Genomic DNA, 21,432 nt, shown 5'->3' with positions numbered 1-21,432 from the left:
CCTTCCTCTTCAGAAAAGTAAAGGCAGAAACGGCTTTAAGAAGTCGGAACAATGGTAAATTAATCGCATTTACAATGTGCGAATCTGGGCTGAAATCTTAGGTCTACAAAATGTTAATTATACAGAGTGCAGATTATATAGCTTCTGTAAGATTGTTATACTGTTCAGCTTGTCCATGCCCTCCACGAACATCAGGGAGGAGGAAAAAGTAGAACGAAAGAGTAGGAGAGAATGAGGGGATTATTTCACATTTCTTTTTTCTTTCGGGCACACAGTGTGTGTGTGTGTGTGTGTGTGTGTGTGGGGGTGTGGGTGTAGATAAAGGAAGGTGAATGGGTGAGGAGAGTGGGATTAAAAAATGGGGAGATTGAAGGAGGAAGTGAAGGGCATGAAGGAATGGCGGAGGAAGAGATTGGCAGTAGTAAAGCAATCCAGAATCAGACTTGTTTTAATTGTGAACATCTGGGAGCACAACTGCTGGTAATTACGCATGCGCACACAGATGCCAAGAACGCAACCACTATGAGATGCCTCTGTGTTGCTGTGTGTGTTCTCAGCAGTGTAAACGTCTTGTAGCCAAGGTCAAGCTCATGTTGCTTAAAGTCTCTCCAGGTCTCTCGTTTACTGTATCCTGTTCTCTCTTCCTTTTTTCATCGCCATTTCTTCCCTCTTATTTCTTGATTTCTCCCTTTCCTACTTTCCTCTGCCGTTCTTCTCTCCTGTCCTCATATCTTCTTTCCTGAAAAACCCAGTAGCTGCTGCAAATTGCAGGCAAAATGTAGGTCAAGTTTCAGCTCGCAGGTCATCTCATAAAAGTTGCAGCAGCCTTGTGACCAGGTCAATAAAGTTCAACTCTCTGGACGCAAATCTGAATGGGGGGGATTATATGAGCAAGTTGAAGGTGAGAAAATAGATATCACTCTTATATCTGTCTGTTCAATATAAATATAAATTGTTTTTGTAGGCGGATTTTGTTACCTTTGGACTGAGCCAGGCTAACTGCTTCCCCGTTTATACGTCTTTATGCTATGCTGAGCTAACTGACTGCTGGCTGTAACCTAAGCTAAAAGGAGTACATCCAAAAAATGTTGAACTATTCATTAAAGTTGATTTTGAAACTAACTCTTTCAAGAAATGATATATACTCTAGTATACTCTCTAAAGAAAGTAAAAAATAAATAAATAACTATAACTGGCTAGAAAACACACTAGGTGCAAAGAATAAAGATAGGACAATCAGATGCATTAGAACACTGAGGGCCCTATTTTAACGATCTAAGCACACGCGATGAAGCGTACGGCGCAGGTGCGTTTAGGGCGTGTCCAAATCCACTTTTACTAGTTTGACGGTGGGAAAAAAGGGTCAGTGCGCCGGGCGCATGGTTCAAAAGGGTTGTACTTAGTGTCTTAATTAATTCATAGGTGTGTTTTGGGCGTAACATGCAATAAACTCATCAGAGTGTCATCTCCCATTCCCTTTAAAAGCCAGGCGCGTTTGTACCTTGGCGCATTGCTATTATGATGGTGGATTTGCACCGTGCATCTTTGTAATCTTTTGCATGTTTGTGTGCTGCTGCGCTTCCCTGTGTGTGTGTGTGTGTGTGTGTGTGTGTGTGTGTGTGTGTGTGTGTGTAACAAGCATAGTTTGCGCGTGCTGTGCATAAGCCTAGGCACATTTTACTAATTCGCTGTTAAAATAACAATGAAATGCTGCGCAAAACGACTTGGCACGATCACTTCCCGCTGCCTCAAGATAGCAATATGCCAAGAATGCACCTGAACACACCTCCCTGTAATACCAGCACGCCCATGGGCGCAAAGATGGGCGCAGCTGCATTTGCTATTTAAACGACGCAGGGGCTGGACGGGAAATTGACAACTGCGTCGGTCTTAAACTAGCAAAGACACTTGCGTCGGGCTTTGTGCTGCGCTGCGCCGGGTGCAAGATAGGGCCCTGTATGACAAAGCAACAGTGAACCAAGCTCATAATGTCTCTCGTCTTTAATTTTTTTGTTTTTTGTTACTGTGACAGAGAGCTAATAGCAAAAACCTCTCTAAGGTTCCACACTTCAGAAAGCATATTTTGAGAAATAGTAAAGTTGTAACTTATATAAATTATCAGCACAGATAAGTCTCTTTTCCACATGTAAGACTATTCTGCTGAAACTAATCGACTGACTGCATAGCCTTCCTCTTCCTATCACTCTAAAACTAATAAAAGTGCTTTAACGTTTTATCTTAAAAGAACGGGCAAGAAAAACAGCTGAGTTTTACATTACATGACTAGCATGGTGTGTTTGTAGTTCCCACAAGGCTAATTGAGTTTTGGGACCTCAACAAAGGATCTTTCATCCAATCATATTTCATATTTAAAACCTTTTCTTACGTTTCTTATGTTAATTTGCATAAAACACAGGGTGAACCTAGTGACTTGAAAACTTTGCAACAGCTTAAATGCTCAATTTAAGCTGAGTTTGATTGATTTATTGATGTGCTTAATATACCGTTCCTCTGTCAGCTTAATTATGTAAATGGAAAACATATCACACTCATCATTCTTTCCCAAAACTCAAAGTACAGAGCAATAAGAGTGACCTTATATTCACTTCATATTTTCTTTTCCCATAAGAGATCGGAAACTTAGCAGCTTTGCGGTTTATGCCATATAAATATTCAGGTATGATAATGTAGAGGGGTGATTAGGTTTGGGATACTACAGGGAGTGCAGCACAGATGGACAAAGACATGCAGGTATGTGTATATGTGTGTGCGTGCGTGCGTGCGTGCGTGTGTGTGTGTGTGTGTGTGTGTGTGTGTGTGTGTGTGTGTACGTGTACAGTAACAGTGTGTTTGCATAGAGGGCAGCCACAGATAAAGAATGTGCATACAAAATTCAGTTAAAATTTGGATATAAGTTGAAGTTGGATCTATGCTGGTGGCATCCTTTCACAGAAGCAGGTGTACAGTAAGAGTGTGTGTGTGTGTGTGTGTGTGTGTGTGTGTGTGTGTGAAAAATAAATGACAGGCAGTGAAAATGGAGGATCAAAAGACGGAAGAAGAGGAAGAAGATAGTGAGAAAGAGGTGATCGGGTTGTCGTCCAATCAGTCTTCAACTGAGGGAACACAGCAACATCAATTTAGGATCTAATTCTCCTCCATTCTCTAAAGAAATTGCCAATAAGCTACAGTATGTGAGGGAGAGTGGGGGGATTTAGGTGTGTGTCCATGTGTGTGCTAGGAGAAAATGTTGTGTGTTAGGGCTTTTAATGTGTGTCTGTTTATCTTCTAAACAGTTGTTTGTGTGCAGTATGTGCTCCGTGTGTGTGTGTGTGTGTGTGTGTGTGTGTGTGTGTGTGTGTGTGTCTATGGTGTTTTAGTGTGTGCACACTAAATGTCTGCATGCATGTTATAATTGCCTTTAGATGTGTGTGTGTGTGTGTGTGTGTGCGTGTGTGTGTATTCGTCCCATATGGTGGCAGTGTGACTCTATGTAAATACAAATTCTACAAAGTTGAAACAGAGAGGAAGGACACCATCTGGCCCAAAGCTCATTTTATGCAACCACAAGGACAAGACCAATAAAAGAGAAAAAAGACATAAAACCACAGGGTTTCATCCAAGTGTTTTTTCATTAAACCTTTTACACGTAATTTAAGGCACTTACCTGATAACGTTTAGCTTCCAGGTTACATTTCATGATCTCATCGAGGTTCAGTGTCTTATTCAAGGTTTTTCATTCATTTTGGCCAGTGTCATTCATAAACTAGTTACAGTACTCTTCTATGAATTGTGGCGTTTAGCACTATAGGCAATGCCCTTTTATCCAAGAAAGTTGTTCAGGGTCATTTGACAGAAAAGCAGTCCTCAGGATATTAACTGTCACATGTCGTAAATGATGCCACATTGTTCTCTCTCTGCTGACCTTGCGGAGTGAATTTACCCAGGGAAAACAAATGAATCCACACTCTACTGCATGACACTGCATGATGCTGCTCCATGATGTATTACAGTGGGCTGTGTTGTATTATTCTAAACTGTCATATATCATATGGTCTATAATATAGACTCTATATATTGTGTCTAGCCCCACACAGATGGTCACTGTAGGACACAGTGGGACATCTTCAGGCTGCTAGTGTGCTTTGATGATCATTTTTTAACTTTCTTAGACGTTCTTACTGTATGTCCACATTGCATTTCTATGTGCTCACTGTTCCCAGCCACATGGCATCGCATTCCATGTTGCAAGAGCAAAAACACGAGACCACAAGTTTTATCACTATCCGATATTATATTATTTCTTTGGCCAACGATATGGTATCACAAAGTCTGCCACGATAAGATTTCGATTAGATTCAATTCAGAGGCCTGTGATCGATTTGAGACAATACATATGCTCATTTAACTAAAATACTAAAAAACTAAAATATGATTTGATAATTTTATTACTAAGCTTTTTTTCAGACATTTAAATGAAAAACAAATATTTGTAATATAAAGTATAACATAAAGTGGGAATTTCAAAATAAAGGCGCATTTTAAACATGTTTAATGATGATCATTAATAATGATTGATATTTTCATTCATTTGCATCGATGACATTGGACCGTTGATCATTGAATCCAGAAAAAGATGTCAGATGTAATGTAATGTAAAAAATGTCAGAGAGCTAAGGCTCTGAGCAGCGCTGTCCAGGGAGCTAAGATCTGGCTGTTATTCACACAACACAGACAAAAATGCTCATATCCTGTAATATAACTGAATCAGAATCAGTGCAGCTTTATTCGTGATTCTGCTTGTATGCTTGTAGTGTGTGTGTGTGTGTGTGTGTGTGTGTGTGTGTGTGTGTGTGTCCGCAGAGAAATGTTAGCAGCTGTATTGTGATGCAGATGTCCTCAGACACTGAGGCAGAAAGAGCAGCTCTGAAGGTACCAGCCTCCCACACAAACTCAGGAACCATTAAAATGACACACACGACACAGGAACGCCTTGTTTGTGCATGTGGTTATTATATATGTGTGTGTGTGTGTGTGTGTGTATTTCTGTCTAATATACTGTGTGTACTGTGTGTTTCTCTGAGCCTGTATTAACAAAAAGCATTGGTGTGTGTGTACACAAAATAGGCCTAAATGAGAAATGTGTGTGCGTGTGTGTATGCATGCGTGTGATTTTCCGTGTACTCATGCGCATCTGTGCATGTTTAGGGAATCTGTGTGTCGGGTATTCCAGTAATGATTGACCCTCGACTCAGTCTCTCCACATTGACGCATCAGTGTTGCTTTAAATGCCTGTTACCATGGAAACAGGCAGCCAGCATACAGGTCTGGTACACAGACAATGGTGTCTCTCTCTCTCTCTCTCTCTCTCTCTCTGTCGCTTTCTTTCAGTCACTCTCTCTCTCCACCCCTGCTTCTCCACCCATCGTTTACCCAATTTTCTCTCTCACTCCCCCTTTTCTCTCTCACCACATCTTCCCATTCTTTCTGTTTCTTGCCTTGATTTCCATTAATTCACGTCAGTCTTACCTCTCCAAGGTTTCCCCCTCCTTTCCCACTCTCCCTCTTTTCATTCAGTCTGACGTTTATACCTCTCTCTCAATTTATTTACGTCAACCTTGCCGCCACGCTCTCACATCTCTGTCTCTCTCTCCTTTCATCACTCTCTCCACTTGTCACATCATCCTCTTCCATCTCTTTCCCTTCATCCATCTCTGTCTAACTGTGCTCCATCTCCTTAGATTCCTCCTATCTCTATCTCCTCTTTCTGTCCATCTTTTCTTTCCTCTAAGCTGTGTGTGTGGATAGAGAGCTCTGGTGTTTCGTCAGACACACACAAATGCTCAGAGAGGTATTCATCATAGCACACAGTTAGAGCACCAATATACTTGTTTTAACTGTATCTTTGCAGACCCATGACAACTATGCTTATAATAGGGTTCTTGGGAGCATTGGGTGTGTGCATCCTTAAAATTGAATACTACATATCTACATTTAAGCCCATGAACGGGGCAGTATATCAGGATCAAACATGACAACAACAATGCTGGCAAGCTTGGTAGAAAAAACTAATATATGCTGTATATATACATACTTTTTTTTTTTTGCAGCTACAGCCTGATCTGGTCTGGCATGACCAGTAACTCTTGGTGGCTAATGTTAAAAATCTTGAGATCTTTAGATATATATTGCTGTTTAACTCACATTACTTTGACTTTAGGACTATTCTCTACTTGCTACTGTAACAATACATTGTAGTATTTACCATTTTCCTGTAATTACAATCCTGGCTGGGGCTGTTTATCCACTAAAGTTATATAAGCTAAGTGTCCCCATTATGCTTACTTTGTGCAAAATTTGGAATTCTCACCGAAATATTCTTGTCACCCAGATCACCCAATGATACATTTTATTTATCTGCTGCCGAGTGGACATACATTTTATTCCTCCAAGTGTGTGAACAATGCTGCTAGCATCACAGAGTCCTATGCAAATACACACCTGTGGCACATACAGTACATAGTTGCAGACAACACAGATGTTAGACACACATCAACACCACGGCCTCACCTTGCCGAAGCTGCCCTTGCCCAGCACCATCAGGAAGTTAAAATCAGCCAGCTTCATGCGATCTTGGTTGCCATTGGAGTCGAACCGGGATGCAGCATTGGCCGCCTTGCCTTCTTTGTTCTTGTCTGGTCCAATCTTAGCTCTCTACGTGAGAGAAGAGAATAGGGGATGATATCAGACGCAACCTTCAACATTTAAAGAGACTACAGGCTGTAAGTGGACAAATAGAGGGTGGAGTTGGCAAATAAATGTATATACTAAGATTAAAAAAATGTATAATGGGGCAGCTGGTGATATAGGGCCTTTCAACAGTATTTGTTGAGGGAAGTAAAAGATTTACTTCATTTTCCCAAACCATATTTGTCTTTACCACTATATGGCATCATAACCAACATATTGGTAGGCATTACAATGACTTTGCACTTTACTTCATATGACAATGAAGTTGTTGTTGATTCAGTATTAAAACATCTCAAGCTTTCAGAGGTTTGCACAATGGCAGCTCGTGAGGAAAAGGCCTTGGAGGGAAAATCTGTTAAACATGCATTTCTTTAGCATGCCAAAAAATTCAAAAAATATTAACGTGTATGTGAAATGTTGTCATCATTTGAGAAACTCACATTAGTAATGCTACTAATTATCTAGGGCCAAGTCTTATTGCATATGGCAAATGTGCTAAATATGCCAATGATATCAAAAGATGTTTGACAGCTGCTTAAAAATGCCACATTTAGGAAGGGGGAAGCATTTTCCTACTGGAGCAAAGTCATCAAAGATCACTGCCAACACTACAACATACAAAATATATTAGAAGCTTCACTTTACAATGAAATAGTAGGCAGAAACCCATATTTCACACGTCAAAGTTATAAACAAACTAGGAAAAGAGAAGACAAGCCAGTCACATTTTAACTGTTAGTGAAATAAATATCACACAGTGCATACTCAACATTGTTGTAATAACAGTTATTGTTTTTTTAATTTAAATTTGGGGCATTCTAATATCACAGAAAAAACCTTTTTGTTAGAGAGACAGCAGTGGAAGTGATACATATGTTAAAAGGGGAAAGTTTTTAGCCTTTTGGTTCATTCCATTTCATTTATTCTGTGAAGGCATGTCACACTTTCCATAAAAAATATGGCCTCCCTGTGAGTCTGCCACTCTATTCAATCATGACTGTCACCACTTCCCTTGTTTCTGTCCTTCAAACACTCACTCTGAGAGTTTTTGTACCATTTCTCTTTTTCCCTTTTCTCTATAATTCATTTCTACTTCATCTTTATAAATGTGGCCTGTGTCTGTGACTCTCCATTTATTCATGTCTGTCACCACGTCCCTGTGTCTCTCCGCTATACAACCGTCTCTCCCGCAGTTCGTTCCTCTCTGCCTCGACCTTGTCACGCTCTCGTCCCGTCTGTCGTAAGAAACTATTTCATCTTATAATCTAATCTATTTATCATCTTATTCTCCATTTTGTTAAGCCATGCTTCAATTTAGTCTTAAGACATTTACAAAATGCCTGCACACTCAGAGACAGAGGTGCAGAATGAGTACATCTTATCCTATCTTATCTTAAATTGCTGATCCACACTGAGGCTCTCTGCACTTCTTCTGTCCTGTGCAGTAATTTCTCCACAGCATTGTCTGGAAAATTGTCAGAGTGAAGCATCCAAGTACTCTGCAGCTCCCCACACTGTTTGGTGTGTGTGTGTGTGTGTGTGTGTGTGTGTGTGTGTGTGTGTGTGTGTGTGTTGCAACCCATGCGGTTCCCGACTCATCAATGGATAAAAGGCTCTATCTGTCTCCATCTGTTCTGACACACACACACAAACACACACACACACACACACACACACACACACACAAGCAGTTGAGGTATTTGTGAGCAGCAGAGCATGCTGAAGGTAGCACTCTCAAAGCCTTCAGAAATCAATGCTACTCTCTCTGTCTATGTGTCCAAATATGTTTGTGCACATTATAAATGGTAAAAAATGAGGATGAATGGCAGCAGCAAAATCTGATACATTTTTCTATTTCTCCCAAAATAGGTTTAAAGTGAATAACGAGTATTTATGAACCTAATTGGTGACGGGAAATGCATCTGCACCTGCATGTGTGTAAGAGAGAGAAAAGAGTTAGAAAGTAGGATAGACAAAGGTAAGAGAGAGAAAGGAAAGGAAATAGAGAAACAAAAAGTAAAAATAAATAAAAAGTGAGGTGGAGGAGGACTGAGGGGGAAGAAAGAAAGAAAAAAATGACAGAGAAAGAGCAGTTTACTGTTTTTCAATAAACTGGAAACATTTATTTTGATCAAAACGTCTTCATTAAAATTAATTGGAATGAGATACAGAAATGTGTCTCAGCTTTAAATGAGGATAAATTAATTGTAAATCTCGCGCCCTGCTTCTTAACTTCCTCCGAAGTACGCTAGTTTGTCTGGGTCTGGGTGTGTGCATACGTACAACATGCATTATTTATCACTGTCTGTGACTAACTGTCTTGTGTGATTCTGGATGGGGTGAATGGAGGCATGCAGGTAATGTAACCAAAGTGAAGTCTCCCTCTGTTTGTCTCTGTGTCTTTCTTTCTCTCTGCCATCTCTCTGAGAGCTACACCCTAGAAGTTGTCTACATGCTTTTGTGTTTGTGTATGTGTGTGTGTGTGTGTGTGTGTGTGTGTGTGTGTGCGCGTGTGTGTGTGTGTGCGTGTGTGTGTGTGCGTGTGTGTGTGTGTGCGTGTGTGTGTGTGTGTGTGTGTGTGTGTGAATGATAGCTGGCCCCCCGAGAATGTGTCTCAGTGAACGTCTGAGGATCATGACCTTGAGGAGATGGAGGGAAAGAAAAACAGATAAAGAGAGAGAAACACACAGGGGGGCAGTGAAGGTGACAGAGGACAAAATAGATAAGTGAAGAAGAGAAAGGAACGCAAAATTAAGATGGGGAAGGAAGAGAGGAAAGAAATGGGAGGATAGAAGGCTACAACATTCTAAACAACAGATTCATCCACAGGAAAGTGAGTAAGACACCTACACTGCAACACCCACTGAAGAAGAAATGATTTAGGTCCAAAGGTAGATTACTGGGGGGTGGGAAAGAAAATCGTATGTATTGTGATTTTTTTGCGACGATTTTTAAAATCGATTCTTTTCCCTAGAATCGATATATACATTTTTTTTTTGTTTTTACCAATGATTCACCTGTACTTCTTTACGAATGAAATAAATGTCAGACTGACTGACTGACAGGTGATGTGCATTTGTCTTGGAAAACAAATAGTTCACTCATATGTCTGTATGGTAAATATGAGGCTACAACCAGCAGCTGGTTAGTAGGGGTGCGCAAAAAAATCGATTCACATTCGTATCGCGATTCAAGCGCTACCAATTCAAAATCGATTCATAGAATTCCAAAAATCAATTCATATTTAATTTTTTTTTTTTTTAAATTGTATGTCTACTGCAATCACATGGGAAAAGTAACTTTGAATCGAATCTTGAGTCTAAAAGTCGATATTGAATCAAATTGTGACATTTTCTGAATCGTGCACCCCTACTGGTTAGCTTAGCTTAGCACAACTGGAAACAGGGAAACAGCTGGACTGACCCTGTTCAACTACCGGCATCTTGTTTTTACACTTCGGTTTCCACAAACCAGATATAACATGTTAATTAGTGAGCTGTAGAGGTGCTCGTGGATGGATTTTGTTACCTTTGGACAAAAGCCAGGCTAGCTGTTCCCCCTGTTTCCAGTCTTTATGCTAAGCTAAGCTAACCGACTGCTGGCAATCCTCTAACTGCAACTGGAGCTGGGACAGGTGAGAAAAAAAGAGCAAAACTGCACCCAAACAGCTCCACTTAACTCCATGATCAACATATTTCAGAATGACATTCTGCAGTTTAGTGTCAGCAAGACAGAAGGAGAGGAAGGAAAAAGGAGAGGAAAAGAGAAGAAAAAAGGAGGAAACACATAGAGCGGGGTTATCCTCTCCACTGCCAAATTTGTGTTAATGAGTGGGCCTACTGGTCACACACACACACACACACACACACACACACACACACACACACAGAGACAGACAAACACACACATGCGTCTGGACCTGCAGTGTGCCAGACCGGATGGTACTATAAGTGTGCCTGCCAACTGCTAACAGCTCTCCCAGGGAGGCTCTCACTCAGACACACACAGATGCATAGTGCGCACACACACACACACACACACACACACACACACACACACACATTCACAACCACCGACACATTCCAACACATGCAGGCACACATTTGAAAATGCTTCCAAATAGAAACACAAAGAGACTAAAAGGTGCGGATTCACACACACCTCAAACTTCTGCCGTAGCTCCTCATTGCCCTCCTCCCCCTCTGGAGCAACGGGAACATTGAAGTACTCGCCTTCCTCCTGGGAGAGCAGCTTAAACCTGAAGAGAGAGAGAGAGAGAGAGAATATTTCCAGTCAAATCAATTCCCAATTAGTTTATACAATTTAAGCGTTTAACTGCTTCCATTAGCTGAAGCTGCTGACTGTTAGTGCACCGATTTAAAGTCCTAAAGAATAATCAGCTGATTATTTAGTAATTCACTCTCCTTCATGGTGATCCAGCAAAGCCTGATAGAGATGGGCCCAAAACACAGCTGAGATGCGTATTATTTAATAAAATCAATAGAATATAATTTTTCATATTGGCCCCATTACACAAGCTCGTACCTCACAGCATCAACATGGGATTTATAGTAAATACCATTGTGCTGGGTCTTTATGTTTTAGTGACACATATCTTAACTTTTAACAATTTTCCTTTTATTTTTTTCCGTTTTCATCTTCAGAAAATGTGGATCCTGTTGGTTGTGAGCATTTGTATCTGCACCATTCCTTTTTTATTCTCTTTAGTTTATTGACTTTTTGGTGCTATGTAAATAGTTTGCTGTATCGCTGTATGTGGGCAGTGCCGTCAACAAACAGCAGTTTGAAAATGTTTTATGTGGCTGCTGTTGACAATCTACCAACCTGAGAGGGAGCTTAACAACCTGATTCAGTCAGACATTTGGACTTTTAAGTGCTGCTGTCTGTAAGTTAAGTTATGTTACCATATGCACAAGAAATGCTGTCACAAATATGAATACTTAATGATTTGTCCACGCTCCACGTCTGAGTCTACACCACCAGTTTTGGCCTTTGATGTAACTTGGAGGGATGCATTCACTGACTTAAATCGGTCCGAGGGTTATTTGTTTCATTCACTTGTTACATGACATGTTTGGCATTTATATAATTTGCTGCTTTATTACAACAGATTTGTTTCTCTCTTTAGACAGCCATGAGATCAGATCGGTGCTTCAAGAGGTTATAGCTGATATCCTTAATGTCTTTTACTTAAAATATTATTATTATCATTAAATAGAATGTTCTGCAACATCAGTCTTAGAGCTCTACTTTCATGAACCCTGTGGTGTGTCACGATTTACAGTCAAGTGCGCCCTGCCCGTAGCATTGGGGGTGTGCCAAAAGCACTTTTGGTGATTTCGTGACCAGGCTCTTGGATATGCTGAGATAAGATCAGAAGACATACACTTTCATACATCATGGGTGTGTTAGAGTCTGTGACTATCATGGCCATCCACATTCACAATTACCTAGCCCTCATGTTGTTCTCGGGTCAAACTAACCCTAACCCGTTTTCAAAGTTTTTTTATATCAGAAAATATGGGACGTCAATAAAGCGCTGAAAATGTAAAAAAAACCCAACAAAATACACGACAAAAGCAACAACAAAAAAACGATGAAAAAAAAAACGGTCAAAAATGCAAAAAAAAGGCAGTTATCAAAAATAAGCACCCAAAACATTGAAAAAGTGACAAAAACATTGGGAAAAAAGCGGAAAAAAAATGTCAGAAAAAGCGATTAAAATGTTAAATGTTAACAAGTGACCAAAACTATGAAAAAATCATCAAAATACAAAACTTTGAAAAAAGTGACTGAAACATTGGGACAACTAAAGTGTTTTTTTTTTGTTTAACGCATTAACGCGTTAATCGCATAATGCGTTAATTTTTTTTAATCGTATTAATCGCATGCCGCCATTTATTAATTTATTTTCACTTCACTCGGCTTTGCGTCGTGCCTAACAGGCTACTATTTTGCCGTACTTCCTCGTAACACATCCTGCTACTGCAGGAATAGCAACGCGGATTTCGGTGCCTCATTCTGGTGCCACTGATATGTCTGCGCTTCTCTCTGATGCTCTGAAACAGACATTACAGTCAAAAGAAACATTGCTGCACATGACAATAGTTAACACTATACCCGACAGCAGCTAACGTTAGCCTACCGCTAGCTAGTAGCTGGATTAAACACGGTTACAATGCTGACAGCTAGGATTCCGACACCGGGATGTAACAATCTGCAGCTGCTGTTGTCGGAAAAACACAGATGGTGCGTTAAATGAAACTGGTAATTTACAGCCTCGTGGTGCATTCAAAGTTGTTGTTAAATTCAAATGTGTGACTAGATTAAATATATAATAAACAAATACAAATCTTTAAATCAAGTTCATAAAGTCACTTTATTTGCATTCATTTGATTCCCAATCAAGATACACTGGTAAGCATGGCTTTCCATTGTTTATATGTACTTAAAAACAGTTCTGAAATGCAAAACAATAGAATTTTAATCATGTGATAAAACATGCGATTAATTAGAAATTCAACGATTAATCGCGATTAAGAAAATTTAATCGTTTGACAGCCCCAGTTTTTTTTCATGGTTGACGGGAAGACAACACAAGGGCTAGTGATGGCCAAATGAAGCTTTGTGAACCATTTTCTCTTTTTTCTGAGCCCACTAGATGGGGCTCTCTCTTCAACAAAGGGTTGAAAACACACTGAATTGCCATTCCTTTAACCTTTTTCTTTGAACAGAGAGCACCAGAGATCTAGTGAGCTAGGAAATAAAGACAATGGTTCACAAAGCTTCATTTGACCATCACTACTATTACCATTATAGCCATGATGCACTGGCAGTTTGGGAATCATGTGGAGACTTTTCCTCAGAGGAAACATATTGTCGAGTGAATATTAGTTCACTCGTCCTTTGTATAGTGGAAACATCTAAAGGAATGAAAGAATCAGTTCGTCTCTCAGAAAAGCAGCAAATCTGCAAATCTCTAAGATAAATTACCATATTGTGTTTGGATAGTGACAGAGTTACTCAGTTTGTGCTAGCTACTTCACCTTACTCATATTCTAGAAGGTGAGGACCCTCCAGTCGCCTCTCTGTCAGCAGTGGTTTATATGGTTGACGTTGGACGGTGATGGCACGTGGCTATGAGTCGCTCATCAGGATCAGGAAATCAACTCAACATTCTCCTGCTGACTCTGCTAGCCTGGGCTAGCTAGCCAGCTGGCCGGTCAAGTTTTCAAATGTAAACATCAGAGTAAACACAGAGGAAAAGGTGGCGAAGATGCGCTCAAGCTCATCAGGATAGGGAAATCAACTCACCAGTCTCCTGCTGACTCTGCTAGCCCGGGCTAGCTAGAGGGCTAAGGTTTTCCGATGTAAACATCAGAGTAAACGCAGAGGAAAGGGTGAAGATGGCTATCAACTATGACCCATGGCTATGATCCCGACTACTACATGCACAAGTTAAAGGAGCTGATAGGATAATCTGGAATTATACCTTGTATGATTTAATGTGACAAATAAAATGTATTGATTAACATCTGAAAACAATTAATATCATATTAAATAAGATCAGCAACGTAGGATTATGTCACAAGCTCAACTCTTTTGAACACAATATCAAATACCTCCCATAGAGGACAATAATATAGAAACATACAGTAATTTAGCTGCTTTAACAGCTGTTTTGTTCAAGTCCCTCTCACTCTGTTCCTCGGCCTGGCTGCTGGCCAGCAGGTGTGAGGCTTCGGAGCTTCACATGGACGGAGTAGTGGAAAACACGCACTTTCACAGGTTCACTTTGCTCTGAATATCAGCTTTTTAATGGCATCTCTCAGCCTCCACCATTCCACCTCAAACGCTGGCATCTCATTAAAAACCCTGACAGGGCAGCGTCAGCAAAAAGAGAGGAAGATAGAGAGATACAGAGACTGAGCTAGAGAGAGAGAGAGAGAGAGAGAGAGAGCGGGAGGGTGGGTGGTGGAGAGATAAAGAAGAAGGGATAAAGAGACGGGGTACAGATGCTTTGGCACGGAGTATCACCAGAATAAAAAGAAGAGCTCCAACTAAAGTATTTCTCCAACAGTGCAGTAATGAACAAGGTCACCTCCACTCTCCCTCCTCCTCTACCTGTGCTGCTTCTCTGCCTCATGTCTCTCCACTACCTCTCCCCAATTCATCCGCCCATCCCTCCTTTCATCTCACCATCCATCCACTCCTTGTTTCTGGAGCTCCGAGATGCCGAAGGACAGTGATCCCATGAAGTCGTTGCGGCTGGTCAGGTCCCAATCCCAAATCTCCACTGACAGACGGCGGTCCTTATCGTACTCCTTCAGGTGGCTGGGAGAAAAACATGGACAATCAACAGTTGGATGATGGCTGAGAGTGATACCTAAAGGTATATATATATATATATATATAGTTTGACCCTTTCCCATTAACTGTTAAAGCCACATGAAAGCAGTCTTGGATTTATCTTTCCTGCCATAACAACATTTGGCCTCTTAAGCATGCCTCGTATAATCCCTCTAGTAATCAGATTCACCTCATTTTCCAAATAAAGTAGAAATATAGTAAACTCTGTCTGTAAGTGTAGCCTGTGTGTTACATTCAGGCTTCATTCAGACCACACGTTTGAAGAAGTTTATAAAAAACCTTCTATCATCTCTTATTTCGATGTGTTGGATAGGTACAAAAAATTGCCTTTTAAGTTGAACATCTGCACCCAGATGCTTGAAAATGCAAATCTCAGTCTCTTTCCATGTAAACCGTGATGAAGCTGATTAAAAATGTAATTGGAGCCAACTGCAGGAAACTACCCCAAAAGCAAGGTTTTATGAATATAAGGAGCCAGATGGTTTTATCTGAGCGCCAGCGGTTACACATGCGTGGAAAGACGATCACGATGTGATGCTCTAAAAACACTGCAGTTGGTAAGTGAGAGAGATGGAAGAGAAAAAAAAGAAAGGGAGAGACAGGGAGAAAGATAAATAAAATAAGAGAGCATCCAACATGGTGTAATAAAGCCTTACAATTTAAATGTCTCATTCCAGGTGGGGTTGAGGCAGCACTTTATGGTCTTGGTCTTCTGTTTACTCTCACTGCGGGGATCTGGGATCAGTTTAAGCTTCACGTAGGGGTCTGACAGACCGTTGGGGTCCATAGGAACCAGATTCCTGCCCTCTCCAACTGGGGGTAGAAGAATGTAGAAAAAAGGAAAGAAAGAGGGAGGGTGATAGGTAAAGAGAGGGAGAAGGTGAGAGAGAAAATTTGGATAAGAAAACATTTTGAGAATTTGATTTCAGGTAAGCATCAGTTACAATGACATTTTGTGAACAGAATTGGAAATGGTTTATGTGTGCGAGTGCAGAGCTTGACTTTAAGAATCATAAGTGAAAAAGACATAAAACTCAGATTTTCTATGAGCCAATTTCTTTTTTTTTATGCTATTGCTACTACTACTACTACTACTCATTAAAAATGTCCATTGAAGTGCACATATTATGCTTTTCATAATTTCCCCTTTCCTTTATTGTGTTATATATCTTTTTTGTGCACGTTATACTGTAGGTTTACAAAGTGAAAAAGCCCAAAGTCCACCCCAAAGGCACTTACCATCTCCAACAGAAAACACTGTTCAAACTGCTCCAAACAGCTCTATTGTAGTCCAGCCTTTACTTCCATGACGAACGTGCGTCACTTTGTAACACACGTTATAATGCTCGCCTAGCTGCTAGCATGGCACGCCCTCATACTCTGCTTCTGACTGGCTAGTAGTCCTTACCTAGGTACTGCGCATGTGCGACTCCCAACAAAGATGGAACAGAAGTGAGAGGTCTCACTCTGTAGCTAACACAGAGAGCTCAACACACAGGGTGAAAAGAGGAGCTGCAGCAATGTGCAGTACAACAAAAATATGGTGTTTTGTGAAAATTAAACCATGTAAACCTATTCTGATATAACCTCTAAATACAATCATGAACCTGAAAATGAGCATAATATGAGCACTTTAAGAAAAATAAAAGACCCAGTATTACCAATAAAACATTTTGCTAGTAAACAGAGACTAACAGAAACACGAGAGAGGAACAGAGAGAATCATGATTTGATTTTCCTTAAAATAGTATGGTATTGTTGCATATAATAGTAATCAAACGTAATTAAAATACAACCTTATGAATCACTTAAATAAAACAAACTAAAGGCCACCTTCAAAGTTAATAAAACATTAATAATGTAACACGTTTTACATTTACTGTACACAGCTTTACAGTGACTAGCTTATGTAGATCATTACCTTTTTAGTTTTATTTTCTTAAATTTTCAAGGGAACAACACCTGCTGTTGGCTTCATATCTACAGTGCTGCGTTTCCAAACGTCCTACTCTAAACCTGGCGGACAACAATATTGGAGAAGCTGGTATGAACTCTACTCTCCATTTGTTTAGCCATTTTCCTTAAAAGCTATGAGGCGTAAAATGATGCTAATTACCACTTGTTTGTATTTATATTCCACTCTACTCGACTCTCTTGCACCATAGCCTGCATGAATGGAAACAGCAGGCGGGTTTGAATACACCCTCATGTACTTGTGCACATGACCTTGAGCAATTATGCCAAAAAATGAGGGTCTTAGAATTGTATTCAGAACCCACCAGTAACTCATCATAATTCATTTTTAACCCATATTTAGCAGGTTGGCAGGTGTTAATTTCAAGCGCTGTGTGTATGTGTGTTTGAATTTGGAGAGTGCATCCTGTCGGTAATCTATTTAACAACAAAACTCTCCCCTGAAACCAACTAATTAAATAGGCATGGTAAAGCTGAGGCAACGGAAAACACACACACACACACACACACACACACACACACACACACCAGATACCCTAGAGTTGTATTGGGGGTTAAAGCCTTGAGGTTGCCAGATCTGTCTGTAATGACCATGTAGACAGATGAAGGTTGCCAGTTCCAACACTAATCCTTCTTTGTAGCTGTCTGTTATTGGGCTGTAATTGTATTCCAGTGGCGTAACATCCCCTGCGATTGGAGTGTGTGTTAATTTGTGCGTGTGTGTGCACAATCATTGTTGCTGGTCAAGTTCTGAGGTCACATCCAATTACCAGAAGCAGGGCTGGTGCTGCTGTGTCTTTAGGCAGCTCGCTAGGGAAGCACTCAAGACAAAGACACACACACACACACACACACACACACACAGGAACCTTTCCCCACCCCCCATTTAAACACACACACACACACACACACACACACACACACACACACACACACACACACACACACCTTTCCCCACCCCCCATTTAAACACACACACACACACACACACACACACACAGGAACCTTTCCCCACCCCCCATTTAAACACACAAACACGCACGCACGCAACTCACTGGTTCAAGTTGGGTCCCCGGCCTCCAAAAGAGGTGACATTACTTATTTATTACCTTTTAAGAACACTAAAAATCTAACCTGACCCTGCCTAGTGCTCAAAGATCCATCTACATGGAGAAACCTAAAACTATAAGTCTTTGGTATCTCAACTTACCGGTTCAGTTACACTAAGAATGTGGTCACACAAATAAAAAAGGTGCATTTTTTCACTTTGGTTTATGGTTCATACTACTTTGTTACAAACAAACCCATAGGCGTAATTTACCTAATTTTCAGGGGGATGACACCCCCCCCCCCCCAAAAAAAAAAAAAAAAAAAATCTTATCATAATGATGAATGAAAAATATTAACTGTTTAAAAAACATCCCGAAACACGTGTGCTGTTTGAATCTGCAATAAGTTTTGACCAACACAGGAGAATAACATTTTCCTTTACATAATTAAAGACATTTGCACCATAACTTGATGCAGAGAAGGCCCAAATAGTTGCAGGAAATGAAGTGTTTGATGCTCAAATTTTCCTGGGGAGGGGGGGAGCCCAAGAACCCCCGTTTAGAATTTGTTCAATGATGAAACAAACGGCATCGCAAGATAGGTGGTGATCTCAACCCCCCCAAAGCTGAACCCAAAGTTACGCCCTTGCAAACCAATACTACTGATACGTATATTCATTATTGGACCATTTTGAATGCTTGTGTCTAGGTATCCTCACTGACATCTGGTCCAGGACCCGAGTTGGGCTGTGTGAATCTAATGGGGTAGTGTCTGGGTCTCAATATGTCTAATACCTGAGCAGACTCTGAATCAGCTCTGATCCTGCGCTGCTGCCAGTGTTAGTTGATTATCTCTCTATTTGGGTCTGTTTCGCTGACACCATTTTGAATCCAGTCTAATCATCCTAATCGGCCTATTTCTAGCTTATTTCAAATCAAGTCTGTCTGTTCTGGGGTCTCTGTCAGATTGAGTTCTCTTGTTGAAAATAATTTGTGAACATTTGAGTTTGGGTAGGCTATGCTGCACTTTACTGCATATAAAAGTTTAATGCATCTTCTCCGGTGGTCTGACAGTTAAAAAGCAATTGAAGAAACAATTAGACTTAAGTGATCCAGTAAATAAGACTGCAAGTGGACTTCTTTTTCAAAGATAACAAAGAGGCGCTGTTTGAAATAGAGGAGAAGGGAGGAGACAGCATGTTATGTAGAGTAAAATGAGTGTTAAGTGTCACATCATACTGAAGCCAGTCCGTCTTGTATTGTCACTAGAAATTAAGTGCACATGAGTTTACCTGGAAGTGACACTTTTCAGTCTGTCTTATTCTAACATGATGTTGAAACATGGGTCAAAAAGCACACTTTTGCAATAAAATGTTTGTTTTTTTTACAATTAACAATTGAGATGCACAGCTCTCAGAGTTGCGGGGGACACGTGGCATCCTTTTAAACCATGACTGAAGGGAGAGCTTCACAGCCAGTTCGCACCATGCGAATGAGGTTTTCATGCTGCTAAAGTCGCTATGCTACGCTAAGCTCTGAGAGGTTAACCACAGCACAGAGCCAACGGCCAGCATTAAACCCTCAGCGGAGCAGGTCAATAAATATTAGATGATGCCTGTTAAAGTGACCATCAAATGCTGGTTGAGGTGAGCTATAAAGAGGGTAGCATGCCAAATGGTCTCATAGGACACTTACAGTAAATAGAGGAGAGGGTGTGTGTTTTTGTGTTTGTGTGTGTGTGAGTGAATGGATCTGCTTGTGCATGCACAGGTGTGTAATGTGCATGTGACTGTGTGTGCATGTGTGCAATCCTTGCTTTCATACAGTATGTGCTAATTGCAAAGCGCTTGTCTGAGTGTGTGTGTGTGTGTGTGTGTGTGTGTGTGTGTGTGAGTGTGTGAGAGAGAGAGAGAGAGAGAGAGAAAGAGAGAGAGAGAGAGAGAGATAACGCATGTATATGAGTCTACAGGGAGGGCGAGTGGAGATAAGAGTGCAGTAACAGCAGAATACTGTATGTGCACAGCAGCGTGGGTGTTGGCAGTGCACCTTTTCCCATGTGAAACAGCCTCATCAGAGTCTTCGTAGGATTCTTATGTTCTGTCCAACTGCTACTGGCTTTTATATGTGCTGCAAAATAAGTGAAGCTTAAAAGGTACAGTAGGTAAGACTTATAAAACTTTTTTTTCATATTTGCTGGAACTGACCCTATGTTTGAGTAGAACTACATGAAGCAGGTAATTTAAAAACAAATCTGGCTCTTCTGGCACCAACTACAGCCTGTAGTGCGATTTGCAAAAATTCACAGCTCCCTGTTTAGATGCACCAATCATGGCCGGGGCTGTGTGTGTCAATCACTGCTCATGCACACACATTCATTCTCCCTTGTGGGGATCTTCCCAATCCTACCTACAGCACCTTTAAGTGAAGCACATTTATGTGTTCAGTTTGGCTTGTTTGTACAGGTGAGAAATACAAAAAGCGGCACTAAGAGGCCTGATAAAGAGTTCAGGGTGAGATCAACATTGTTTTAACTAAATAAAACAACCCCAAAATGAGTTTAATAGGTCAAAATAGACAGATGTTGACTTGATGTTCATTTTAGAGTCTATATTCCTATATGTGTTGCTATCTGGCGCCAACAACCGAGAGGTTCACTTAGGTGCACAGTCCATCAGGACTGCTACTTTAGGGACTGGAATTTTATTTGTTTTGACTCGGTTTACTTGCCAACGTGACTAACCTAAGTCTGAAATATATCAACCTTTCCCTCTGTGCTTCACACCTAAGAAAAGGACCCGTTGATTGATGTTGATCACAACCCTAGCGGAGTGTGATCCCAATCCAATAAAGAGACAATCTGCATTCAGTTAACGCACTAACTTATCACTGAGAAATGACAGGTGCAACACCTGCTGTTTATTTCTGCAACATGAGCTATTCAGTAGTCTTTAAGTGATTCTGCTGTGGGTGTTTCCTGACACATTCCGGACATTTTGGATTAACAAGAGTTTAACTAAAGTCTGCAGGTTGGAGGAGCAGTGTGAAGTCTGTGTTCCGCTTTTAGTCAGAGGAAATGTATTAATCCATAACTAAATCCTGGCTCGGTTAGCCTGATGCTACCATGCTGTATGATAGTGTAGCAGTTACTAGCTGATCTTGAATCATTGGAATATTTGAGTGATGACAAGTCAAATATCAGTCTATTAGGATCAAAAGCTTTATCATGACTAATTGGTACAGTAAAGCATACTTTTCAGAACTTTTCTGACAT

At 40.6% G+C, this 21,432-nt stretch overlaps 1 protein-coding gene across 3 annotated transcripts in view; it reads right to left on the bottom strand.

Moving 5' to 3' along the window:
- LOC116065376 (protein kinase C beta type) overlaps window positions 1-21,432 on the bottom strand; it is a 107,101-nt gene that overhangs the window by 38,079 nt on the left and 47,590 nt on the right. For all 3 annotated transcript variants that reach the window (XR_004896172.1, XM_031320858.2, XM_031320857.2), the window contains exons 6-9: window positions 15,795-15,951; window positions 14,968-15,102; window positions 10,909-11,005; window positions 6,568-6,711 (exon numbers count right to left, since the gene is read on the bottom strand). Coding sequence is in view for 2 of the 3 variants with exons in the window: in XM_031320858.2 (XP_031176718.1) it covers window positions 6,568-6,711; window positions 10,909-11,005; window positions 14,968-15,102; window positions 15,795-15,951 (533 nt within the window). In the remaining variant the exon portion in view is untranslated. The remainder of the gene's footprint in view (window positions 1-6,567; window positions 6,712-10,908; window positions 11,006-14,967; window positions 15,103-15,794; window positions 15,952-21,432) is intronic.

Source organism: Sander lucioperca, chromosome 21 (assembly GCF_008315115.2).
Source record: "Sander lucioperca isolate FBNREF2018 chromosome 21, SLUC_FBN_1.2, whole genome shotgun sequence".
Classification (NCBI taxonomy): domain Eukaryota; kingdom Metazoa; phylum Chordata; class Actinopteri; order Perciformes; family Percidae; genus Sander; species Sander lucioperca.
Note: the sequence above shows the minus strand (reverse complement) of the source record. Positions and strands in the feature narration are given on the sequence as shown.